The following is a 27,737-nucleotide window of genomic DNA, read 5'->3' as shown; positions in this document are numbered from 1 at the left end:
GTTGTTTAGTCGTTCAGTCGTGTCCGACTCTTCGTGACCCCATGGACCAGAGCACGCCAGGCACTCCTGTCTTCCACTGCCACCCGCAGTTTGGTCAGGTTCATGTTTGTAGCTTCGAGAACACTGTCTAACCATCTCATCCTCTGTCGTCCCCTTCTCCTTGTGCCCTCCATCTTTCCCAACATCAGGGTCTTTTCCAGTGAGTCTTCTCTTCTCATGAGATGGCCAAAGTATTGAAGCCTCAGCTTCACGATCTGTCCTTCCAGTGAGCACTCAGGGCTGATTTCCTTAAGAATGGATGCGTTTGATCTTCTTGCAGTCCATGGGACTCTCAAGAGTCTCCTCCAGCACCATAATTCAAAAGCATCAATTCTTTGGCGATCAGCCTTCTTTATGGTCCAGCTCTCACTTCCATACATCACTACTGGGAGATATACCACTGTAAATCCTTCATCATGGCTTAGCCAAACCCTGCTCAGTAGAGCTTGGGTTATGTCCAGAAAAACAGGAGTTTTCTATGGGTGTGGTGGCAGGGCCAGGCAGCACAGGGAGAGACTTAGTTCAGCTTAGACACGTATGGAATTTACATTTGCAAAAAGGATAAAAGGTAAAGGTAAAGGTACCCCTGCCCGTACGGGCCAGTCTTGACAGACTCTAGGGTTGTGCGCTCATCTCACTCTATAGGCCGGGGGCCAGCGCTGTCCGGAGACACTTCCGGGTCACGTGGCCAGTGTGACAAGCTGCATCTGGAGAGCCAGCGCAGCACACGGAACGCCGTTTACCTTCCCGCTGGTAAGCGGTCCCTATTTATCTACTTGCACCCGGAGGTGCTTTTGAACTGCTAGGTTGGCAGGCGCTGGGACCGAACGACGGGAGCGCACCCCGCCGCGGGGATTCGAACCGCCGACCATGCGATCGACAAGTCCTAGGCGCTGAGGTTTTACCCACAGCGCCACCCGCATTAGCCGATTTTTAATGCGTATTTTCCCAGGCTCAGTTTGGCTCAGCCTGCAGTAGCCCAGCTTCTGAATTTGAGTTTGGAATAGGGAGAAATTGCAGTGGCATAATCTACCTGACATAAATTATACTGGCCTCCTATAGCTTGGATTGCTCTTCCAGGCTGTTTGAAACCCATTGAAACTGAACAGTTTTAAGAACTGTCCCTGTACACAAGATTTCAGACAAACACAGGTCTGAGTTATGTAATATAAAGATTGTCACAAGGCTGTTGTGCAGGGAGCATAAAATTAAATTAGTCAATCTGTGGTGTGATCAGCACAGTTTAGGTCATTAGATTATCACTTCCAAGTATATAAGTTTAGATCATTACTTCCATATTGTTTAGTGTGAATAAGGGGAAATGTATCGGGTACAAGTCTTGTCCAAGTCTCATTGGAATTAACAAGAGTTCCATGCAAATTAGAGATTTATTTATTGCACTGTTAGAAGAAAAAACCTGCTCCTTTCCCCTTATGGAGTATCCAAGAGCCTGTATAGAGTCTTTAAGTTGGTTCCCTATCAGTAGGAGAAAATAACAGAGGCCAGCCAGAGGATATTGAAAAGCAAAGCAGCTAGTATGCCTGATCTTTATTAACTGTTGCAACAGGGTCCTCACTTACCACATGCAGGAGGGAGGAGGAACCCAGAACAATGGTGCACAAGCCCTTATATAGACTTTTGAAATTGTCCACCCTGTAGCTCAAGACCACCTCCCAAAACATCATACATACATCACAGAAGGAGACCGTCTATAGCAGAAATGCATCACAGGAGGAGGTCTACAGCAGAAATCCTGTTTGCCAGGATATCTGTTAATGGTCACTGATTGCTTTACCTGGACAGCCTGGCCACTCTTTTGTGATGGTAAATACTTTAGTTCCTGAATCCAGGTCACAGGCTCACCCTATTCATACACAAATATGCCCTTAAGACAGGTAAGCAAAAGACAATGTAGAGGCTTTCACCATTTGCTTCCTCCTTGCAGAGAAATATTTGAGGTCAATTTGGGAGAGTCAGAATGGTTTGGGAGAATCAAAACGACTTCAGGATTGCTCTCCTGTACTATTTCAGACACGTAGTTTGTATACTTATATATGTATTTGCCTTGTTACATTTAGGAATGTTTATTTTATATTTGGGACCTTAGAATTATTATAACAGCACTAATAAGTTACAGCATTTGGTTTTGGGAATGAAATTATTAGCCAGAAGCAGTAGCCTGACTAAAGACATATTTGCAGACAGGGTAGTTATTTGGTACTACTCTGAGTGTTACCACTGCCTGTTCTTTTTAAGCCGCAAAAGAGTGACATATTTCAAAACTGTGATGATAACTAAGTTATCAGTTCGTCTGCTTTTATGCTGGGCATGTGGAACACCAACTGCTTTTCAAAGACAACATGTTTTATGTACCTGCTTTGTGTCATTACACGACAGATTGTATTCTAACACTCTGAAGTGTAGTAAATATTCTGTCTGTATAATTTAGTGGCGTTCAACTCTGTGGGAGTACATGGCAGGTTCAAGGCCTTTCTTTTAAAAAGAGAGGTTTGGTAGGATTGTAAACTTTCCGCAGTCGTGAGAGAATAAGACCGTTCTATGGTAAAGAGAATGGTCAGTTGAACAATATTTAATATAAAAATTTAAAACAGTGAAACCATGAGTAATTCTAATGGACTATGGAAGGTGCAAAAATGGGGAGGGGGGATAGAATAATAGGTGAACTCCCTTTGCTCCAAATCCCTGAATTAAGATCAGTGACAAAATACTAATTGTCCCTTTGGTATGAACAGAACGTTTTTGCTGTTAATTGTTTCTCATAGTAAAAGTCAAGGGACCCCTGACCATTAGGTCCAGTCGTGGCCGACTCTGGGTTTGCGGTGCTCATCTTGCTTTACTGGCCAAGGGAGCTGGCGTACAGCTTCCGGGTCATGTGGCCAGCATGACTAAGCCGCTTCTGGCGAACCAGAGCAGCACATGGAAATGTCGTTTACCTTCCCGCCGGAGTGGTACCTAATTATCTACTTGTACTTTGACGTGCTTTCAAACTGCTAGGTTGGCAGGAGCAGGGACCAAGCAACAGGAGCTCACCCCATCGCGGGGATTCGAACCGCCAACTTTCTGATCGGCAAGTCCTAGGCTCTGTGGTTTAACCCACAGTGCCACCCGCATCCCGTTTCTCATAGTTGTTGTTTAGTCATTTAGTCGTGTCTGACTCTTTGTGACCCCATGGACCATAGTTTCTCATAGTAGTGAGCAACAAAAATGCAAGCAGCAGCAGAGACAATAACAAATACTCTGTCTCCCCACACCCCTCAAATCATAATCTCTTGCCAGAGACTTTCCTGAGAGCCAATAAAAGACCAGCCTCTGACCTTCAGTGCTTCCTGTGTGTCTGCGTTCTTCACTCAGAATAGTAGCATGACTCTAAGACTTGCAATTGACTGCCTTTAAAGATTTAGTTCTAACACCTATTAGCATTATCGGTTAGCACTAACTGCCACGTTCGCAAGCTGTTCCGTGATTTTTAGTATCTTGAAGGGAGGGGTGGAGAGTGCTATGATATTATAGATACTTATGTGATTAGCTATATAAACCCAACTTTGCTGCATGATAAAGATGGAATGAGAAATGCCAGTACCATATGCATTAGCAAACATATCCTTCGTTTCATTTAGATAATAATAATTGCACTCTCTGGCTGAAAGTGGATTTTGTGGCAATAGAAACATACTGGAGATGATGATAATTTAAATCATAGAATCACAAATTGATTTTCATATGAAAAGATACTCTTGTGATTAAATTGAGCATTTATTCAATGAGCAATTGAATTCTAAATGTGTAAAATACCTCTCACATATATTGAACAAATATTTAGAACAATGTTGGATAGTTCATTTTTAGACAATGGAACTGGTTGTTATGAGTAGAAAACGGACTGAAGTATTTCCTTTTTAATTTGATGCAATAGGAAGTTTATTAAGGTTACCTGAGATTTATCTGGAAGGAAGAGCATTATTATTATTATTATTATTATTATTATTATTATTATTATTAATCTCCCATGCAAGCAGGCATTTCCATGGCATCCACTCTCATCATGGGCAGCTTTTACTAATCTTTTGTAATATTGTACCTTGAACAAGAGCAAATTCTGTTCCTCCAAATGGATCTTCTCAATTATGGATCTTCTCAATTTTGTCCCCACTTGGCTTGGTGCCCTGTGTTGGGGAACCACCTGCGATGGGCCAAAGAGCTTCTCTTTTCATTTGAACAATTGGGAAAACACTTATATGTGTTAGAACATAAAAAGTATAAAGCCATATTGTTTACAAGAACAATGCATGTGCGCTTTAAATAAGCCACGTTCATTGTCACCTCTGGAATTCACGGCAAAAAGGCATCAAGGATAATTAAGCAACCTCTGTTCAAACCTGACTATTCTACATTTATTATGTCAAAAGTAAACATCAGCGTTGAGAATGCTGGAACTCACCGCCAGAAACAATGAAAACAAACAGGATTGCAGATAAGCACACAGGAAGGCAGAAGCTCTGGCTCACCCATCTCAAGCCATCCATTGTTTATCTCTGCTTATCTTATCTCTCCTTGGTAGCTGCTCCTTCTCCTCTCAACACTTAGCATCAATTAGCTGCCAAAGGAAATAGAAGCAGAGATAAGCAGTGTATAGATAGAGAAAAAGTTGCTGTAGAGTTTTTATTTCCCTGTGTGCTTGATTATGACCCCCACCGCATGTTGCCTGAGAGCTTCAAACTGTCCAAGCCTGGCATTCACAACAAGGCTTTGACATGATGAATGGAAGGCACAGCTGGGCTCTAGAATTCAAGAGCGTTTCATTTTATCCATTTGGCTATTTATAGGTAGCACAAATGTTGTGCGCACTGGCATACCTCCAACGTCTTTGAGTCCCAAAACCAAGACACGCATCTTCCTGCCCACGCTCCCGTGGGAGTCACGTGACCACTGTGGCCACCATGTTGTTGCATGAGAAAAAGGGGTGTCCCATTTTTCCCCCGGGACACTTGTGGACTGTGCCCCAGCTGAATCCCAAACCGAACTGAGCCAAACGCCCAGCAGGATGGAATCCCCAAAACCCTCCTCCACAATTAGCTCCCCACCAGGCCTCTTTGCGACTGATCCCATGGCCACCTTGCTGTGACAACTACCTGGGTTACGACCACAAACAGCACAGTCTGGACTCAGCAGGCTATGATTCCCTGCTCCCTGGCCAAGATTCAACTTCTGTCATGCCACCTCACCTGCAGCCCAGCACAAATGAGAGCCAGCAATGAAAGGAGAGGAGGTTTTACTTCCTCCTTTATTGCTGGGCCCCATAATATAATAATAATAATAATAATAATAATAATAATAATAATAATAATAATAATTTGTACCCCGCCCATCTGGCTGGGTTTCCCCAGCTGCTCTGGGCGGCTTCCAACAAAAGATTAAAAATAACATATTTTTCACTCTCTAAGACGCACCCGACCATAAGACGCGCCTAGTTTTCAGAGGAGGAAAACAAGAAACAGCGAGAGCAACACAAAGCCTCTTGAGCGAAGAGGCAGGAGCACTCCCGCTGCGCTCAAGAGGCTTTGCATGCGCACCGATCCCTCTTGCTCTTCTGGCTTCAGCGAAAGCAATGCAAAGCTTCTTGAGCACAGCGGGAGCACTGCATTCACTCCATAAGACGCACACACATTTCCTCTTACCTTTTAGGAGAGGAAAAGCGTGTCTTATAGCGCGAAAAATACGGTACATGAAAACACCAGTCATTAAAAACTTCCCTAAACAGAGTTGCCTTCAGATGTCTTCTAAACATCCGATGCAGTGGATGCTCGGGTTGCGAACGTGATCCATGTGGGAGGCACGTTCGCAACCTGCAGCATTTGCAACCCGCAGTGGTGCGTCTGTGCATGCGCGGGTTGCGATTCTGCGCTTCTGCGCATGCACGACCCCCAAAACCTGGAGGTAACCTATTCCGGTACTTCTGGGTTTCGGCAGGTCCATAACCCAACAAACCGCAACCTGAAGCATCTGTAACCCAAGGTATGACTGTAGTTGTTTATTACTTTGACATCTGATGGGAGGGCATTCCACAGGGTGGGTGCCACTACCAAAAAGGCCCTCTGCCTTAGAATGTGCAAAGGAGATTTTAACAGTCCAGTAAACGAAGCAGTACGCTGCACCCTGCAGTTGGTAAGAAGATGATTCAAACTAGGTTTTTCTAACCCAGTTAAACATTAGCCCTGCCCCATAAATTGATTTTGAAGCAGATCTGGATTGTGTGGTTGACCTGGAAGGAGGGCTGTGTGGATCCCTAGCCACATTCTCATGCATACACCCCCTTTAACATTCTTTTGCAATGTTTAAAGTATTATGAAACTGCCATTCTCTCTAGTCCTAACACATCATCCTATTGGAAAATCACTGTCATCACCCTTTTCTTGCATAAATTTTCGTTTTTCACTTAAGTGTTAGGTTAAATGAACTAGGCTGAAAAGTTGACACTTCCAGACAGAAAATCAACTAAAACAAAAGCAATTATATTACAATCCAAAAATAAAACATGAAATGGCTTCATATCTTCACCACCACATATTAAAGAAACTGCAAAATGAGAGTGGATGTGGTCCTACTCACATTGACATCAATGCATTTTTTAAAAGAAACGATTAGCAGAATAAGAATGTTTCTTTCATGTTTCAGGGGGGGGGGGGACATATTCTATTATTCATCTCAGGTGATCAAGTAAACCATAGCATTACCTCAGCACCACATTTTCCTTTCATCCACTCCTTCTCATTCATGTGTGAATGAAAATTCACTTTAAGAACAAATCACAATTCTGTTACATCTGAGTGAGAAACTGAGGTTTGCTCTAATCAAAGATAGTTTAAACCCAGTGGGATTCAGCTACGGTTTCTGATTCTGGTTTGTCATCTAACTTTGGTTAGAGGAAACCCACAGTATCCTGAGTTTCGACATCGTATGATAGTTATGTTTTGCCCTTAACAGCGAAAGTAGAAGCTTTCACTCTCGTCCATTGCCCATGTATTGAAAGATGGAGCAAGAGAGGGTAGAAACCCAAGAATGTTCACTGTAGTGTTCTCAATCACATGAACTCTGTTTAATGCGATCATCTGAACCAGATCTAAGTCTGGGGTTATATCTACGCAATGAGACATCTTACAGGAGAACAGTTACACCTCACTGAGCTTTTGGCACAGGTTCTCAGAGCATACAAGGAAAAAAAGTTTCTATGTCAAGGTTTAAGAAATAAAGCCATACAGCAAATGCTGACTTTTAAATTGTCCTTTTCAGGCTTTTTCAGGAAACACCAATGCAGACACTGTGGTAACTTATAATCTCCAACATTCCATCAAAGCAAGATTTCTGCGGTTTGTCCCTTTGGATTGGAACCGCAATGGCAGGATTGGAATGAGGATCGAGGTCTATGGCTGTGCTTACAGTAAGTGATGCCTTTTCTTTGAGATGAATCACATAATTGAAATATACAGGTGCATTCTAAATGAGGGGTGTGTGTGGAAACCTGCTAATTGGCCTTTAACGGAAATATAGATATTTGAGTGAGAGTTCTGTATCCTAACAGCATAAACCCCCCCCTCCCATTATTATCTTGATATTTGCACATTGAGGTCAGTTGCACCCTATAATGAATTGAAGTATATATCAATAATCTTAATTTAAGTGAAACAGAATACAAATGCATAGTTCCCAAATTAGCTCTGTAGGGTTGCCATATTTTGAAGAGCAAAAAAGAGGACACGGTGACAACTCTGATTTTAAATATCCCTACTATACGTCTGCTATAGAAAGTGTGATACATTGCCGGGGGTGGGGGGCAGAAGAAGAGAAGAGGAAAGCAAGTCTTCAACCACCAGTTATGCCTATGTCACATCCAGAAAGTATAGCCAGAGACATTTTGGCAAATTTAAAAAATCCACCCCAGCAGAAATTTTACCCCTGAAAAAGAGGATGTGTCCTGGAAAAAGAGGGCACAGGGCAACCCACCATCTCCCAGAATCCGGCGAGCCTTAAAAGTGGGAGAGCAAAGAGCTCAAAGACAGAGGGCATGTAGCAGGGCCCATAGAAGTGATGAATGAGGAGGTGGAAGAGAAGGAGGGTGGAGATTCACTCGGGACAACGCCATCATCCAAGAGGATGGGTTGTATAGCCTCTCTCTGTAAAGATTGAAATAAAAAAAGAACTGTAATAAACTTTTCCTTCTCTTTATACTTTCCTGGGTAACTAGCCGGGGGCTGCTGATAGCATCCTGACACACCTCATGCAACTACTAAAATTGATTTTCACCATCCGGACCAGGGCTGTTTTAAGCATATCTGGCGCCGGGGTACAAAGATCCCTCTGGCACACACACATCCCCCCATTTCCCAGAGTTTGTTGACCTTTTCCCAAGCCTCTGCGGGGATTGCTCTCCTCTCGCAGAGCCTTGGGAAGGAAGCTGCACGCCCGCCAGCCATATGGTTGACAGGGCACAGCTGGCAAGCGTGCAGGGAAAGGGGAGGCCGCAGGCAAAGCCACACTGCTCCCCCATTCGCTGGGGCGCCCCTGAGGGACCGGCGCCCTGGTGCAATGCGCCACTAAGCCCAATAGAAAAGACCGCTCTGGTCCCAACCCCATTCTGAAGCCACTTCTCTCTTTTGTTCTGTATCCGCTTTGCACCCACTCTTACTTTCACTTCCAGATGGATGGCCATCTGTCATGGATGCTTTAGTTGAGATTCCCACATTACAGGGGGTTGGAATAGATGACCCTCAGGGTCCCTCCCAACCAGTGGCGTAGTGTGGGGGGTGCAGGGGGGCCAGCCGCACCGGGCGCAACATCTGAAGGGGTGCACTCGCAGCTCTCTGCCCCTACCTGGCTCACTCACTCTCTCTCACTGCAGTGCTGGCTGTGCGAATCCGATCCGAGCCACCGGGTCGCCGCCCACTGTGGAGGGGAGGGTGCCAGGCGTGCGGTGCAGTGCGGAGAGAGAGCGAGGGACTATCTGGGGGAGGGACAGTGCAGCGGGCGGGGTGCAAATGACTTGCCTTGCCCCGGGTTAGGGGGCGCAAATTACTTGCCTTGCCCCGGGTACTGACAACCCACGCTACGCCACTGCTCCCAACTCTTATGATTCTATGATTCCATTCCTTTACCTCCTCCCACCTCCTTTTCTGCAACCCCACCCAGCCTTGCTCACAAACCATAATGCAGGAGATTACCACCCCTGTTGGTAATCTCCTGCATTATCCATACATTGCAATTGCTACGTACCCTTTTCAGCTTCCACCCAGTTCTGAAGCCACCCACCCCCCTGCTATTTTCCCTTTGCTTTTGCTCTCCAACCCCACCCTGATTTCATGCAAAACCAGAATTTTGATTTGGCAAGGCAAAAGGAATAGAAAGCTGTTCTGAAAGGAGTTTTACAAATACAACCCAGTCAGCTGGGCGGGGTAAAAAAAATAAAATTAGTAATGATCATTGTTATTAAAACAGCTGATAGGTACTCCAGCAACCGGAACTGTGTAGGAGGAATAAAGAAGGGGATGTGTTAAAAACCTGCTCGCAAAGTTGTATATGGGGTGCTGTCGTTTTTGCGAGAGGGGAGAACCCGCAAGCAGGAGCCTATTGCCCTTTCTCCGGCAAAGCGGTTCAAGCAATCCGTTACGGCGTGCAGTTGTGATGTCTTCCACAGCTGTGCTATGAAGTGAAATGTCACTTTTCTCAAACTAGGGGAGACTTTCAGGCTGTCAGGAACTCATTGGGGCATGAGAAACATTTGCCTGATTAGAGTCATGGATGTTATTTTTAGGAAATCTACGAGACTCGGTATCAGTAGGGAATTCAGATCAGGCAGCGGGATCAAGGACTGCGTTGACAAGGGCACAGGGCAAGCAGAGCAAGAAAGGCAGGTTGAGGAACGCGAAGCAAAGCTTGATGTCAGGCACTGCTAAAAAGTTCTGAGCAAGCACTTTCGCAACAGCTTTCTTTTTCGCAACCTGCTTCCTTTTTAGCAGAGTTTGTGGCAGGCTTGAGCCATTCAGACCAAGAGCAATTGTGAATTGAGGACCCGCAACCTGCATAGGGGTAAATAATACACAAGGACACATGTATTTTAGGTTAATGGGCTAAAGAAGGCCACAACTTTATTGGTTATAGCATGTGAGGGGTATTGGCTTAGGCATTGGATCAAACAACCTATATATGACCCCACCCCGTGCAGTGGGAGGGGGGGCATTTGAAGGATAACAACCAGTGGGAGGAGCTTGTTGATGCAAATACAACTGGAAGCTTCCCCTGATGTTACCGGGGGTCGAAGCCATGGCCCTAGCTACCAGCAGGGCATCGGACAGGATCCACAACCGCCGGATTCCTTTAACGGAATACCCAAAAGGGGAGGGGTAGGTGATGGCCACACCCCGCCCACCAACACACAACACATATTCCAATCCCTAACCGCCAATACCAGAAAAGTTGTGACGATTTGCTTTGAGGCAGGCGAGAGACCAAGAGGCTGGTGCCAATTTGCCAAATGGATAAAAATTCCTACCAGGCCCCCTGATCTACCAGGGCAACCAACCAAAGTCCATAGCAAAGTCAAGAGCATAAATATGACCTAAAGGGAGGGTGGGCAGGTGATCTGACGAATCCAGAAAACAGAATGAGGTGCGGGGATTCTGCGGCCACTTGAATCCAGCTAGAGCCTGCCCCCAAGCCAACCCTATTGGCTGGCCTGATGGGAAAATGACGCAGGGGGCCAAATACGACCCCCTGCTGACGCGGCAATGGCTCCTGCTCACAACACCTCCCCTCTGCGAGGAGGAGAGGCTTTCTGTTCCAAGTAAGGTTCAGATCCAATGTACACATTCAGGAAGCAGAGTGGTCCGCTAATCCTCTAGCAGGGAGCGTCTTTCACGAGATGAACTTTGTGTAAAAGGAAGCCAAAATCTGTTGATGTCTCCAACGTTTTCTTCCCCTGTGAAGGAGACTTCCATTTGTTTTCTGCCTCCTTCTCAGGGCATTTGAGAATTTCTTTAGACTTACTTTTTAATTTTTTAACATATAAATTATAAAATGTACCACAAAACTTATCACTTATACAATCTTTTTAGACTTCCATCAGCACCTCTGATGATCCACCGTTTTAACCACTTTCTTAACTTTATATTGCCTTTACATCTCTTAACAAATCATCCTTCCCCTTCTCCATTTTTGCAATACTTCCAATAATGCTCCTCACAAAACTTCTTGCAAACCTACAAACGTCGTCTGCTCTTCACAAAGACTTTTCAAATAGTCCGTAAATTTACTCCAGTCTTCCGTGAATTTCTGGTCCCGCCGGTTTCAAATCCTTCCTGTTAGTTTATCTAGTTCTGCATAGTCCATTAACTTCATCCTCCATTCTTCAATCGTCGGTAATTCTTTTTGCTTCCATTTTTGGGCCAATAATATTCTTGCTGCTGTTATTGCATATAAAAAAAGCTTACATTCCTTTCTATTTATATCACTCCCAACAATGCCCAGTAAAAAAGCTTCAGGTTTCTTTATAAATGTATATTTCAACATTTTTTTCATCTCATTATATATCATCTCCCAGAAGCTTTTCACCTTTTTACATTTCCACCACAAGTGATAAAATGAGGGCTGATTTCTTGTCCTGTGATAAAAAGCCTTCTGTTTCGACCGCCTAACCTTTCAGGGGAGCATTTGCAAGCGTTTGGCATCATTTTTGCGTGAATTGCATAATTCAGATTTTTGCTGAAATTGTGACCCCGGGGCTTAGGGATTTGTTCAAAAAAATCTTTTTCCGGCGGTTAAGTTGTTGAGGGCTGATTTCTTCTCCTGTGATAAAAAGCCTTCTGTTTCGACCTCCAAACCTTTCAGGGGAGCATTTGCAAGCGTTTGGCATCATTTTTAAGTGAATTGGAGAAAGTCAGATTTTGGCTGAAATTGTGACCCCGGGGCTTAGGGATTTTTTCAAAAAAATCTTTTTCCGCCGGTTAAGTTGTTGAGGGCTGATTTTTTGTCATGTGATAAAAAGCCTTCTGTTTCGACCGCCAAACCTTTCAGGGGAGCATATGCAAGCGTTTGGCATCATTTTTGAGTGAATTGGAGAAAGTCAGATTTTTGCTGAAATTTTCTGGCGGTTAAGTTGTTGAGGGCTGATTTCTTGTCCTGTGATAAAAAGCCTTCTGTTTCGACCGCCAAACCTTTCAGGGGAGCATTTGCAAGCGTTTGGCATCATTTTTGCGTGAATTGGAGAAAGTGTTCCGTGAATTTCTGGTCTCGCCAGTTTCAAATCCTTCCTGTTAGTTTATCTAGTTCTGCATAGTCCATTAACTTCATCCTCCATTCTTCAATCGTCGGTAATTCTTCTTGCTTCCATTTTTGGGCCAATAATATTCTTGCTGCTGTTACTGCATATAAAAAAAGCTTACATTCCTTTCTATTTATATCACTCCCAACAATGCCCAGTAAAAAAGCTTCAGGTTTCTTTATAAATGTATATTTCAACATTTTTTTCATCTCATTATATATCATCTCCCAGAAGCTTTTCACCTTTTTACATTTCCACCACAAGTGATAAAATGTTCCCTCTTTTTCTTTACAATTCCAACATTTATTACTACTTTATACATTTTCGTTAACTTGACAGGTGTGATATACCATCTATACATCATTTTCATCGCATTTTCTTTTAGGGTATTGCATGCAGTAAATTTTAAACCTTCTTTCCATAATTTTACCCAATCACTCAGCTGTATATTGTACCCAAAATCTTTGGCCCAGTGAATCATAACCGACTTAACCTCCTCGTCCTTCAAATGCCATTCAAGCAGCAGTTTGTACATGAGAATTTCTTTAGACTTCCAGAGGCTTCCGGGTTTTGAGCTTGCTTTTGGTATCACAAGGTGGTTGAGGGTGATCTGCCTTGCTTGCCCATAAACTTTTCTCCAGTGCCTCCAACCTCCTTGGCTGCTTGTATTTCCTGATTTTTTTTGGGGGGGGGGGGAGGCCCATGGGTAGTGTTACATTATCATGTCTTCCCCTGGGTTTTAATTGAAGTGCGGACACTGGGGAAGGCTGCAGAGCACAGAATACAGTGGTACCTCAGGGTTACATATGTTTCAGGTTACAGACTCCACTAACCCAGAAATAGTACCTCAAGTTAAGAACTTTGCTTCAGGGTGAGAACAGAAATCGCGCGGCGGTGGCGTGGTGGCAGCGAGAGGCCCCCTTAGCTAAACTGGTGCTTCAGGTTAAGAACAGTTTCAGGTTAAAAACGGACCTCCGGAACGAATTAAGTTCTTAACCTGAGGTACCACTGTACATTCAAAGCTCTACACCACGCTTAAATCAATGTCACCAAAAATTATCTGCTCTACTGTCATTTCTCTTCTTAATTATTTGATAGGAAATGGTTTGGGGCACGTTTCTATGTCCAGTTCATGTAGCTAGTTCTGTTTTCTAAAGGCAACATACAAATTGCTGAAATAAAATAATAAAGAAATAGTTGTAGAAGCATCAACCTGCATCCACCCTACCAAAGACTCTTGTGCTGATTTTTGAAGTAAAGGAGGAATGCAGGGCAAAGACAAAGGATTCTGCAAAGCGCTATGCTTTGCCCCACCCACACCCCCTGTTAGTGGTTGGTTGGCTGGTTTGGTCAGTACACAAATGGCAGAACTTAATATCTTTCCATGCACACTTGTACAATGCCTTCATACATCTCCAGAGACTGCTCTGGGCAATTTAGGTTTTGAGGGTTGTTTTATTTGTAGTTAAGAGTTATCTAGCAAACTAGCATTGAAGGAGGGCATGTGAGGCAAACATTAATCCTTGATTATCAGAGTTTTGGAAATCATTGCTTATTTTATTTTTTGAAATATTTCTCATGGTTTTCAGACAAAACTTGAAATGATCCTTAGGAGAGAGGGGGAAAACTTTGTATTTTCTTATACCATGTATTGAGCCTAAAAAGTTTATTTCCGTAAATAAATGCATATTTATTTGTTTATCATTTGTTGATCAGAAAAGAGAAAACCCAGTAAGGATAATATTCAAAAGTGTATTTGAATAAATTAACATAGCAGATGACAGATTGTGCAATGTGGATAGTAGAAGAAATAGTATGAACCCATTCTGTTTCTTTTAGGTATTTTGCTTTGATTTCATTGTTAAATTATTTCAATTTCAATTGAGATTTTGTTCATCATATAGGTATATATTTTATGTGAGTCTGAGGTAAAGAAAATAATTATTAATAATGATATGATAGGGGGGAATTGCCCTACCTGGGAACCTCCAGGTACCAGATCACAAACCTCTGAAGGTAACCAAAGTTGTGGAATGCTGGTGTAGAGATTACGAATAATTATCAATACTAATGAATTCATTGATTGCTTTTTATTTATCTGCTGTCTTCTGTCAAAGGATAGGTAGCAACACATTTAAAATCTATTGAACGTGTAATTTGTTACTCGCTCGATGCCCCAGTTTTAGTGGTCTAATTTTCATAGTGGAAATGTACTGATTAAAAAAACATGATTGATGTGGAGTCCTAATGTTCTCCCTTGAACGGTCCTTACCAAAGTAAAACTTACTCATCTTATGTGACAGAACTGAGAATTAAACCAACTGACAGCTTAAGTTCAAAACAAGGCCCTTCTGCTTATAATTGGTGCGATTCTGCTGAATATTAATGGCTTTTTAAAAATATTATGAGTCACTCAAAATGGATAACTTTTCAAGAAGCTTAGGCACAATCCCTCGGAGATCACAGGTTCATTTCAGTGGGGCCTGCACAGGAGAAATTCTTAGAGGCTCGCTTCCAAAATATAGAGTGTTTTTTTTTCTTTTCTTTGTCAAATTAAGCAAAGTTAGATAGCAGATTTCCATTGACTTAGAAGAGGACACTCAATGAATTGGAAAATGATTTCATATATTATTGGCCGTCTGCTACATCTTCATTTATTTCATAAGTGTATCTCTCAAGAACTATTACCTCCTTTGTCTTCTTTACTTATGCAGCATGAATACACTATGAGCTTTACTTGAGTGCTATCTGTTCCTTTCTGTAGTTCTAAGTCAAGCTGTAACAGATTGTGACAGATACTGTTTTATATTACTGGTCTAAAATCTGTTCTTTCCAGTCAAGTGGATATATATGACCTTGAAAGGGACTAGATAATGTGTCATGAGAAATGAAGTACCTTTTTAAATGGTGAAATCATTGCTACCTCTTCTGTCAATAAGAGTATTTCATATATGTGGAACAGGTAATTGCTTTGCCTTGGTGTTTCAGAGCCACAAGTGCTCTTAAAATACAGTGGGGTCTCCCCCCCCCCCAGTTAATGACTTTATTTGTTAATTAAATTTATATCCTTCCCTCCGAAATGAGTGCAGGATGGCATGGTGAGAGCAAGCCTTTGAGTTTTTTAATTGAATTACTTCTCTCCTCTCCTCCTCGCTCTCAACCACTGAAATTTCTTACCTTCCCCCACCCCCTTTGTTATTCCCAGTTGTATAGTGATACCTTCTGAAATGCTTGCTTCTGATTGCACATTCACTTTGACTGGATGCAAAGACTCTCTGAGAAGAGGTGTCATCAATTTAAACTGCTGGTGTGAAATATGAACCCCATTGAAGAAATTGAAAGTATAGGGCATGGGTAGGCAAACTAAGGCCCAGGGGCCGGATCCAACCCAATCGCCTTCTAAATCTGGCCCGCGGACAGTCCGGGAATCAGTGTGTTTTTGCATTAGTAGAATGTGTGCTTTTATTTAAACTGCATCTCTGGGTTATTCGTGGGGCATAGGAATTCATTCACCCCCTCAAAATACAGTCCAGCCCCCCACAAGGTCTGAGGGACAGTGGACTGCCTCCCTGCTGAAAAAGTTTGCTGACCCCTGGTATATAGTGGTACCTTGGGTTAAGAACTTTGCTTTAGGATGAGAACAGAAATTGCGCAGCAGCAGCGCGGCGGCAGCGCGGCGGCAGTGGGAGGCCCCATTAACTAAAGTGGTACCTCAGGTTAAGAACAGTTTCAGGTTAAGAACAGACCTCCAGAACGAATTAAGTTCTTAACCCGAGGTACCACTGTACCTCATTGGTACAGCACAGGTCCTGCATGCAAAATGTCTTAGGTTGAATCCCTCATGTCTCCAGTAGAGTTGGGAAGGATTCCTACCTGAAATGCCTCAGAGCCACTGCCAGATAGTGTTGAACATGCTAGGCAAGATGAATCAATGATCTGACTTGGCATTAGGTAGCTCCGTAGGTTCCTCTGCTTGATTTTCCCCCATCCTCTGACTTCCTCTGTTGTGTGTCGAGGTCCCCAGGGCCACCCCAATAACTCACACATCACACAGAATTTTTTGTTTAAGATTTTTGGCATAATTTTGGCCACAACTTTATTGAAATACAAATTTGTGAGCGGTTGCTTAGGCATTGGTTGCGACTATCTGCCCCCACCATGGGGGACAGACTGACATTCCGCACGATGCGAAAGTCGGAATAGGGGAATACACTTGGGGGTTACATGGAGCAGGGAACCTGCCCTCACCCCAAATGCAACCAGGAACTCATTGCTATGGCCCGAGCCCCCTTGACAGAGTGGACAAGCAATAGTTAGCTCCCAATTCCTTTAACGGAATCCCTTGCAGCAACAGCATTAGAGGGGCAGGCACAGCCAATCCATGCCCCTCAACCAACCAAACCATAAACCAATGCCTACCCGTGAACCTTACAAGTTGTGACGATTTGCTACGCAGTAGGCAAAAACCAAATGGCCCCAGCCAATCAGCCAGATGGACAAAATTCCTACCAGACCCCCGCTCCAAAGCAGACGACCCCATGACAGGCATAGCAAGGTCAAAGCGAACAACCCTAAATATAGGGAGGGGGGACAGGCAATCCGATGCACGGTCGAAAAGAGGAAGCCCTAGCCTCGTGCAAGGAGTTTTAGCATTTCTGGCTGTCAATCAACAAATGGCAACATTAACTTCTTCCCAACAACAAGGGAAGCCCCAATCGCATCAGTGGCCAACGAACAATTAGCCCGCCCCCAACTTTGGAGTGTCCAACACGTGCTCTCCATGAAGGAGAAAACGCTTTCTAATCTGTCACAAACAACACAAACACTTGGGCATCTCATTATCACATCATTCTGCTGTGAGGTCTGTCACTTACCTGGGGTCTCACCAGCTGATGCCGTTGCTCCAGCTCTGGGAAAAATAAAAAATAAAATCCCAGAGCTTTGTTCCTTCACATTTCTCCTCTGTTCTACAAAGAACCATGCTGCAAGATACAGGAACAGAACTCTGGCTTGTATATGATGCTTATAGAATGGCTTGGGATTTCTCGTACTTGCTAAATGATTATCACACAAGTGGGGGGGGTGACAGTTTCTCTTCTTTTGCAACCCATCATAAACCCATTATTTGTGTTATTCTCTTTTTATTTTTTTTAAATTAAAGTTTTTCTGACAGAAAAAGAAGTAAAAACTAGAAAAAAAACTTACAACCACAATCATTCAAAATAATTCAAATTACAAACACAATCATTTTACTTTTATATCACATTCTCAATTAATTTCCAAATACCACCCTCTACTTCCCTCCCCCCCACCCGACTTCCCCTTACCCATGTGAGATCTTATTGGCATTTGTATTATTGTTTCTTGTTGTGTTAGCAGTTATTTATACTTAATAGTTGTATCCTTTATAATATCATCTTGTATCCTTGCGAGTCTTTCCTTTTACGTTTATGTTAAACTTAATTTCCATATCCATATTTTTTCATATATATCTCTACACACTACCACTCTCTCTTAATTTTTTGCTTGGGGCAGCCTAATTGATGCCGTTAATTTTGCCATCTTCATAAATTCCCAGATCTTAATTCTCCATTCTGATAATTCTGGTATTTTTCCTGTCCTGTTTTCCATTTTTTTTTTTTTTTTTTTGCCACTAATAATCTAGCTGCTGCTGTCACATAGAAGAATATATTCTTTTTAACTTTGGGGATATCATTGGTTATTAAGCCTAACAGATATGCTTCTGGCTTTTTGAGAATTGTGCTCTTAAATATTCTTTTCAACTCTTCTGTATCTTGGTCCAAAATTGTATAATCACTTTACACCCCCACCACATATGGTGCAATGTTCCTACCTCTGCTTTACATCTCCAACAAAGGTTTGAATATTTTTTATAGATCTTTGCCAATTTTACTGGGGTGAGGTATCAACATTTTCATTATATTTTCTCTGATCAAATAACAAGCTGTGAAATTTATGTCAACACTCCATAATTTTCCCCATCTATCTAAATGTATTGTCTTGCCTAGATCATGTGACCACTTTATCGTTGTTTCTTTTATTACTTCATTTTTCAATTCCCACTCAAGGAGTAGATTGTACATTTTCGATATAATTAATTTTTTTACTGCTTTGTTTGTGTTATTCTTAGGGTCTGATGTGGCAGATTTTGATGGGAAGAGTTTCCTGCTCTACAGATTTAACCCCAAATCCACCACAGCACTGAAAGACATAATTTCTCTGCAGTTCAAAACGATACAAAGAGATGGGATTCTGTTACACAGAGAAGGACAGAATGGAGATCACATCACCTTGGCATTAGTTAACGGAAAGCTTTCCTTGCTCATCAACATAGGTATCAAGTGCAAATTCATACTGCACACCTACTTAGTAATATGCTTATTTTAAACTAACTAACTAACTATATATATATAAGTTCACTGTCTTCGTTGTTTCTTCCAACAGACCTAACAATTTGTTTTTCTCCTCTTGAAGGTGATGCTAAAATATATTCTGCTGATGCCCAGGTTAATATCACTCTGGGTAGCCTATTGGATGATCAGCATTGGCATTCAGTCCTCATTGAACATTTCAATAATCAAGTGAACTTTACAGTTGATAAACACACTCACCATTTTCATGCAAAGGGAGAATTCAATTATTTGGACCTTGATTATGAGGTGTGAAAACTATCTTTCATTTATTAGACTTATTATTTTGTTATGTAAATGCAATTATGAAACAGAAGGAGATGGTGAGCTGCTTAAGGAAGTGTTTCAGCATTCAGGCTCTTGTCGAAGCTTGAAATTAAAGACTTTCGCTAATGCTTTGCTTACATGTGTGCCAACCCTTGACTTTTCTGCTTTGATGTAAATGCCCAAATGTTCCTTTTGTAATTGTAATGTTTACACTCTACTAGGGGACATCCTGCCACTTAGGTGGTACAGCTTTGCCATGCAGGACAGGGGATGTGAAGGGGTGGAGGAAGGGGGTGCAGTAGGGGCGGCTCACCCCGGGTGTCACCACTGAGGGGGGTGACAAAATCCCGGTCGGCACTCACCACGGGGTCTGCAGCATGCCCGAGCCACACGTCTCTCCTGGGAGTGACACGGTGGCTTGAGCGCCCGCAGGCTCCGCCCTGCACCAAGCGGTCCGCCCGCCACCTCCCCCTCAGCTGTAGGGCGGCTGAGTGGGAGGAGGCAGGCAGACTTCTCAGAGGCCCCACGGAGTGTCCTGCCTTGGCCGGCCCTGCCCCTGCAGGTGGCTGGTCCCATCCCTGGGCGCAGGGCATGTGTGCCGCCCCAGGCTCTGCCGCTGGGGATGTGAACAGAGAGCAGAGACAATAGGATTACCAGACGTCCCCGGTTCATGGGGACAGTCCCGGGATTTGCAAATCTGTCCCTGGACAAATTCCGTCCCCGGAATGCCCCCAGATTTGCAAATCTGTCCCCAGGAAACGTGGCAGCGGCAGCCTCAGCAGCCCGGAGCCAGCTTGTTAGTGCAGTTGGCTCTGGCTGGCTTCAGGTCACTGCTTGCTGTCATGGCGCCCGCCATTTTTCCTGCGCCACGGCAGCGAGCAGCTCCTGAAGCCAGCCAGAGCCAACTGCACTACCAGGCTAGCCCCTCCTGGGCAACGGCTGCCCACCTGTGACTCCCGAGCCTCCCCTGATCTGTCAAAACAAAGCGGAAAGGAGATCGGGGAAGGCTTGGGAGTCACGGATGTGCAGCACAACATTGCCCAGTTTTTTTAAAAAAAAACTATGCATTTATGTTTCACAGGGTGCAAAAGAAGGGCTTTGCACCTTTAAACAATATGCATGTGTGCTTGGGCCCAGGGTCTTTTGCCTCACCATCCCCACTACTGACTCCCTGTTGCTACTCAGCTTCAAAAAAATAAATAAAAGTGTCCCCGGATTCATTGAAAAAAATCTGGTAACCATAAAACACAACAGTTCATAAAAGGCAGGTTTAGGTGGGTATAATAGATTGCATCTTGCACATCAGTGTGGTGTACACTTCAGATAAACCAGAAGCTTTGGTAGTTTCATTTGCCAGTCATCCCTTTCCCTACCTGCTGGTAAACCATAGAGATACTGTGCTGCTCAATGAATCAGCAGTTTAAAGAAGCACTGTAGCTCACCAAAGTGGTGATTCTACAGCAGGTTCTACCCTTTCGTCATCCCTGACAATTGCCCATATTGGCTGGGAATGGCGGCAATTGGAATCCAAGATCTGGGAGTCCACAGGTTCCCCATCTCTGGCTGAAAGCAAGGTGAGGTTGGGTCCTTGTGAGAGAGAGTCAGTTTCCCCTTGCACTGGGGCATTGCTGCGCTTATTCTGGATCCTATCAAACAAGGAGTATGGGAGCTTTGGTGCTAAAGTGGCATTTGCCCACTCCCCCCCCCCACCTTTTAGCACTGGACAGCTTCCTTGCCACACCCAAAACTATTCCCTTATAGTTAAACTATATGAGAGAGTCCATTACTTTGAGAGCTCAGTGTGCGAAACTTAGTGCACGCAGCATAGTGAACAGGCTTTCAATGTGTAGCTAACATAAGAAATAACAGTAAATATATTTGTTTAAATGTGTGCTTATGCTGTATTATTAATTTGAACATTTCAGATAGATTTCAGGTAAGTAGTTGCCATGGTCACATGAAAGACTGATACTGTAAGTTAAATAAGTATAATAATATATGATAATAATATAAATATATTTTTATCATTTTAAAAAGTATTAAGTAATGTGGAAAAAATAAAGATTGAGAAGACATTTATATAAACGGAATTACGTATGAATAGTGCATCCTTACTTAAGAGTAACCCCACTGAACATGGTGGGACTTCACATCTAAGTAAAGATTTGTCAGATTGCACTGTGCTGTTATATAAATGTTAACTTCCAAAGAAAGGCACTTTTTTATTGAAATGATTGAATAAAACTAGCATTGTCAGAAAATAAAAGCACATTTATTTAAAAGGTATTTCTTTGGCCTCTTACTTTTTGTGTTATTTCTGAGCTGTGTTTCTTAACCTATATTTTAAGTTAATGCATTTGACAATTGAAAAGAAATAATAATGAAAAAAAAAGATTGATTCTCAATTGACCAATATGGAGCTACTGCTGTGCCATTGTTAACATTTTTTATCATAAACGTTGCAAGCAGATTGTCAGAAAATTGCTTAATACGATTATTGATTTTTCTTCTCTTTCTAAGCTCAGCTTTGGCGGGATTCCAGTACCTGGAAAATCAGGGCTGTTACCATGGAAAAACTTTCATGGGTGTTTTGAAAATCTTTATTACAATGGTGTGAACATTATTGATTTGGCCAAGAGACATAAACCTCAAATCAACATTATGGTAAGAAAAGTTGGGTTGGGGAGCACCTTGACTTGCATAACAATGTTCCAGTCGCAGTCTAAGGCTGCAAACCACAAATCAGTTGGCTCGCTTTATGTAAGGGTGCAAGCCCTAAGATGATTTAATTTAAGAAAGTTCATAGCAGGAAAGTTTCCTATTGCATCCTTCACCATTCAGCCACTTGTACTCCTCCAAATTTTTCTCTGGATCATGTTGCGATGTGAACAGATGTTAGGAGAGGATACATTTCTTAGATATTATCCTTCCTTCTGCATGTTTGAGAGTTCAGCAGACGGCTATCCCTTTGCAGCTTAAAAGGGAAGCTTAGATTAGCTAGTTTTAGCATTTCAGTTTAAGTAATCCAGGATGCTTCAAGGCACAAACAAAATAGTATTGTAAAAGGTAAAAAAAAGCATTTACTCGCTCAGAATACTTGTTGAAGAGTAACAGATACAGCAGCTTTGTTCAGGCAGGCTTAAAATGGTAATTCAGTTTCAAAGACTTGCTTAGGTCTAGCTTAAAATGTAGTTTGAGCTTGGAGGTCAGAGTCTGTAGATGTTGTCACATTGCTGATAGAGTGGAAAGAGATGGAAAGATATGAATATGGTGTGCCCAGGCAGATAGGAGAATATATAGCTATGTGCTCCCGCTGTCAGGGCACAGTGGGGGTGTCTCTCACAGGGTTCTCTCTAGGAAGTTTACAAGAAAACTCTGTGATCTCCTGTCATTTGCCTTTCTAGCAAGACATGAATTGTTGGTTTGACTGCATTTCAAGTATCCTGCAGATCAGGAGGCCCTTCTGAACAACGTAGGATGGGATAGGGTTTCTTGGGTTGCTGGGAGAAGGAGGAGGTCATTTCTGCGAACTTCTTTAAGTTAAATGATTTTAGGAAGAAAATATGACTTCAGCTGATTGCACTCCCTCAGAAGCCCTCTACACTTCATCTCCCATTGTGGACCCAACACCCCAGATAGGCTTTGGCGTAGGGCTACAGAGAGGAAGGCTCAGGGAACTTTCCTGCCATGAACCTTCTTAACATATATTGGGTTCCAAGCCAAGACAACTGTGCTCCATTACCTCCATTTGCATGAAAGTGGCTTACATTTAAGTACCCTCTTTTAATTGGGTTATGGATTAAGCTGTAAATCACGATGGAGAAGCTGGCATTATTGACTCTCTGTATGTAGGAACTGCAAGGAGAGGAGGGCATGGAACAAATGGTGGAAACTGATCCAGTTCTTCCACCATTCCAAAGTAACATAAATACGGGATGGAGACAAGAGTAATGTAATCGCTAATGGTGTGTCTTGTTTTGTGTTGACCTTGTTGTTGTTGACACCCATCAGTCTTGAGAGACAATGGAATGTTTCTCCAGGGGTGAAGTCAAACCACTGTGTTAGCAGCACTGAAGAGACCTCCCTGGGGCGAAAGACTGGGCAGTTTGTATGAAGGTCCTGGGCTGCCCGGATGACAAGATCTGTTTCTTGGCCTTGCTGTTGTGGTCCAAAGGAAAGCAGAGGAATATGTTTGGCATAGAAAAGAGGACAAGGAGTTGCCGCTTGATTACAGCTGGAAATGAGGATTAAGGAGTTAGCTGGAACTTTGGGGTTGGATTGTGTCTGGATCATGTTGGCTGTGGTTACAATGAACAGCTAAAAACCCAGTCTTAATAAGCTTTATTGTTTTCAGTACTTTCTCTGATAATAGTTCCTCATTTATTTAGAATCCCTTTCTGCAGATGTGGATCTATGTGCCCTGCCCCCACCCCCATGAGAACTATTATATGTTGTTGTTATCTGCAAAGTACAAGAGAGGCAAAATATACCTTCTTCTGTGCCAGTCTATTATTCACATCAACAAGACTCTAGGGCTCCTTCAATTGTGTCTATGTGGAAACTACAGTGGTACCTCGGGTTACAGACGCTTCAGGTTACAGATGCTTCAGGTCTTCGCTAACTCAGAAATAGTACCTCGGGTTAAGAACTTTGCTTCAGGATAAGAACAGAAATTGCGCAGCGGCGGCACGGAGGCAGCGGGAGGCCCCCTTAACTAAAGTGGTGCTTCAGGTTAAGAACAGTTTCAGGTTAAGAACGGACCTCCAGAACGAATTAAGTTCTTAACCTGAGGTACTACTGTACTGAAAATTGCCTCCTCTTGCTGGTGTTTCATGCATTGTCTTTAACATTTTGAAAGGTGCTAACTCACTTTCTCCCACCAGAAAATACCGTATTTTTTGCTCTATAAGACTCACTTCCCCCCTCCTAAACAGTAAGGGGAAATGTGTGTGCGTCTTATGGAGCGAATGCAGACTGCGCAGCTATTTCAGAAGCCAGAACAGCAAGGGGGATTGCTGATTTCACTGCGCAGCAATCCCTCTTGCTGTTCTGGCTTCTGAGATTCAGAATATTTTTTTTCTTGTTTTCCTCCTCCAAAAACTAGGTGCGTCTTGTGGTCTGGTGTGTCTTATAGAGCGAAAAATACAGTATATCCCAGAACACAAAATCAAATAGGGTACCACCTTCATGTTTGCCCCCCAAGGGTCTGCATTTCAAGGGCCCTCTTATCTCAGGCCCCATCTGCATTATATATTTAAAGCACTACAATGCTGCTTTAACAGTCATGGCTTCAGCCAAATAATCTTGGGAATTGGCTTGTTAAGGGGGCTGAGAGTTGTTAGGAAAATCCCTAGCCCACTCAGAGAACCATAATCCCCATAATTCCCTGGGAACAGGTACTGATGGTTAAACTGTTATGAATATTGTAGCTCTCTGAGGGGAATAGGGGTCTCCTAACAACACTCAGAATCTCTAACTAGCTACAGTTTCCAGAGTTCTTTGGCTGATACCATGGCAGTTTTAAGCGATACTGTAGGGCTTTCATTGTATAGTGCAGATATGGCTTTAGTCTGTGAGCTGGAATGCAAATCATTTAGCTGCAGCTCTTTCCACTTCTGGAGACAGCAACAGCATCCTAGTTAATCCCAGGACTCCTCACTATCACCAACAGGCAAAAAGTAGGGCAGGCCTGTGTTTTATTTGGTGCTTGCCACACATGGAATTTCCACATGAAACCACCAGCTGATGCAAAGAACCTGTGAGTCTTCTAATAATATGCTCAGAGACTATCTATTTCACCCTGAAAGCACTTACACAACAGCTTCCATCTTCTTCAAATCAGCCCTATATTTGTCCTGGGTTTGCCTGCAAAACCATTGACTGAGACATTGTAATGGTTGTCATTGCCAGGTTTGGAGCTGTTGCTTTGCATTATTCCATCTGTATCCTGCAATGAAACAACCAGCTAGATTCAGATTTTATCACTTCATATCTAATTATTGATAGACAGAGGCATTGAAAACTTGTTTGTCTATGCATTTACCCAATATTTTGTTTCTTTCATTTATTTCTAGGGCAACATATCTTTCGCCTGTTCGGAGCCCCCAATTATTCCAGTCACTTTTTTAAACCCCAATAGTTATCTCGCATTGCCCGGCACATCAGGGCATGATGAAATTTCGATCAGTTTTCAGTTTCGGACCTGGAACAACGAAGGGCTCTTACTGTCAAGTAAACTATATCAGACTTCAGGTGGCCTCCTCGTGTATCTGAGTGATGGGAAGGTTAAACTGAGTATCTATAAACCAGGAAAGACACAGAGTGACATCAGTGCAGGTAACAGAAAGCAGGTGAAAAATAATTGTGATGTGATTACACTGAAGTGTCACTTTCCAGAGGTCCAATATAGCTGATGTCATTGTTTTTGTGGTTGGTTTGTGTGTGTGTGTGTGTGTGTGTTTTTACACACCTTCCTTTTTCTCTTTCCCCCCTCACACAGAGTGTTCTATAAATGCTACACTGACCCAAGATTCATCTTGCATATGTGTTTTAAAAAACTAATCCAATCCGTTTCTGTGCTCTGAGCTGTCTGCTCCAATCTTGAATTTGTGTTCTGTTCTGCCCTATGTAAAACAAAGCTATGGGTTCCCCATCCATTCTAATGGGAAATCTAAACATGGCTATAGCTCTCCTCCTTTTGGCAGAAGTTGATGAAATCTGCAGGTGGAGGAGCCCTTTCAGAGTGGATGGGCAGAACAACCCAAACCCCAAATCAACCATGATGGGGAGGATAAAGTGAGTTGAAAGTGTCCCTTTGCCCAGTCTTCCACCAGCAGTGGGGAGCCCCATTGCCAAGGAGAGACACAACATACCCACTCAAACAGAACTCTAAAAAATGGGGCATTTGGGGTGTTGGGAGTCGGCAGACCTGCACCAGTACAGGGTTTCCTGGATCCTTTGCTGATCCTGTTGCCATCACATCCCTGGGAGCTGAAGGATCAGTTTGGGATATGGAATGTGCTCCCACTTTCTGCCCTGGCTAGCACAAGGAGCAAAGTTGTGAAGTGGCAGCAGTTCACCACTTCACCAAACCTCACCAAAGTAGTCCATAGATTTGAAGTGACTCCTAAGCATGGCCTTCACACACACTTATTGTCAAAGCTTCTGATTATCCAACTACTTTGAATTCTTACCAAGATATTTGGACAAAGGAAAGTGTGGTGTACTGTCTATACTCTTGTAGTGCTTACTGTAGTATATAAAATGCACTAGATGGAATGTAGACCCTTCTGCTGGTCCGCTGCTGAAGGCAGAATGCTGAACTACCCAAATTGCATCCAGCCAGCTAGACCACACATCCAATGAGTCCTTGTCGGGCTTATCCCCTTCCCCATAATGGTGCTTTCCTTTTAAACCTAGCTTTTTACATGGGTATTTGGGACGAGCTGGTGGTACTGTTGGATCACGATTTGTCTACTGATTTATTTTACTGTTGACGGGTTGTGTTTTTATGCTGATATGTTTTGTTATACCTATTGCTGCTGTTTGTGAAATTGTAGCCCAATCTGAGATGGGATAGAATGGGATATAAATGTATAAACACCTGAATGGAGCGCTACACATACTCTGCACACACAGAGAGTTCTGACAATGTGTTTGGTAACAATAAGTAGCAATGGTTTCTTATTGTGTGGACAGAGCCCTCCACTCATATAACTGCAAAGGTAGAGGCTTCAATATTTTGATGAATTAGTGTAGGGGAAGTATGGAGCCCCTGCCCTAGCCCTATGTGCATTCACTGATCTCATGTTTGGAACACCGGCATGGAACATGTAGTCTAGCACTCTGCTTCCAATAGCATTCTGTTTCCAATCAGATGTGCCTGGAAAGATCTGCAAGCCTGAGCAAGAGTCTGGTCCCAGCAAGGTCAATCTTACATTTGACAAACGATGTTCAGTCTTAGAAATATCAATGAGGCATTTCTTCTCAAAACCAGAAGTCCCTAATGCATGCACCCTGTCTGTCATTAAGCTCTTGCCTGGATCTAAGTTTCTCTTCTTATTTAAAGCATCTGTGCCCTATAGAAAGCATGATGAAATCCCCTTTTCAAAAGAAAACAGGATCTGCATCTCAACAATTACTTACAGCTCTCCATAATGAACGGTAGCAGCAGTGTAAAATTTGAAATAATTGACTGGTTGCCAGCAGCAATCCAGTATCATGTTGATGATTTACACAGAGCGTTCATCCCAGAATGGAGGCTTTGACATTGATTTTAGTAGCAGCAGGATCAGCTTCAATGTATGCTAACCAATTCAAATAAATAATGCAGAGAGTGTGCCAATTTATGACTAACAGGCTTCCCTGAGCTCACCATCTGAAAATGTTAATTCCACGTTAAGAGTGTCACTGATGTGCAGTTTACTGTGATGTATCTGACTTCCTCCAGAGCAGTTTAAATCACAGTGCAATTACATGCATGTTAATGACACAATCTGAGTTCAGCGTCTCTTTAACAGGTTTCTGGAATGCGCTGTCATTTCCAACTGGCTTTCTGATACGCTATTCTGACAAACTGCCGAACTACAAACACAAATCAAAATCTGTAAAAATATTCTTCAACAACTTGAAAATCCAAACAACAAAAAATCAAAGTGCTACATTAAAGTAGA

The 27,737-nt window shown here is 42.9% G+C and overlaps 1 protein-coding gene across 5 annotated transcripts in view; it reads left to right on the top strand.

Annotated features, from left to right (window-relative positions):
* The window catches only part of CNTNAP4 (contactin associated protein family member 4), a 277,455-nt gene that overhangs the window by 157,246 nt on the left and 92,472 nt on the right, over positions 1–27,737 (top strand). For all 5 annotated transcript variants that reach the window (XM_083403660.1, XM_083403659.1, XM_083403662.1 and 2 more), the window contains 5 exons: positions 7,348–7,495; positions 18,519–18,722; positions 18,863–19,047; positions 21,586–21,729; positions 25,140–25,401. In XM_083403660.1, coding sequence (XP_083259786.1) covers positions 7,348–7,495; positions 18,519–18,722; positions 18,863–19,047; positions 21,586–21,729; positions 25,140–25,401 — 943 coding nt within the window. The remainder of the gene's footprint in view (positions 1–7,347; positions 7,496–18,518; positions 18,723–18,862; positions 19,048–21,585; positions 21,730–25,139; positions 25,402–27,737) is intronic.

The sequence above is a fragment of the Podarcis tiliguerta genome (genome assembly GCF_965153285.1).
Source record: "Podarcis tiliguerta genome assembly, chromosome: 11".
In the NCBI taxonomy this organism is placed as follows: domain Eukaryota; kingdom Metazoa; phylum Chordata; class Lepidosauria; order Squamata; family Lacertidae; genus Podarcis; species Podarcis tiliguerta.
Note: the sequence above shows the minus strand (reverse complement) of the source record. Positions and strands in the feature narration are given on the sequence as shown.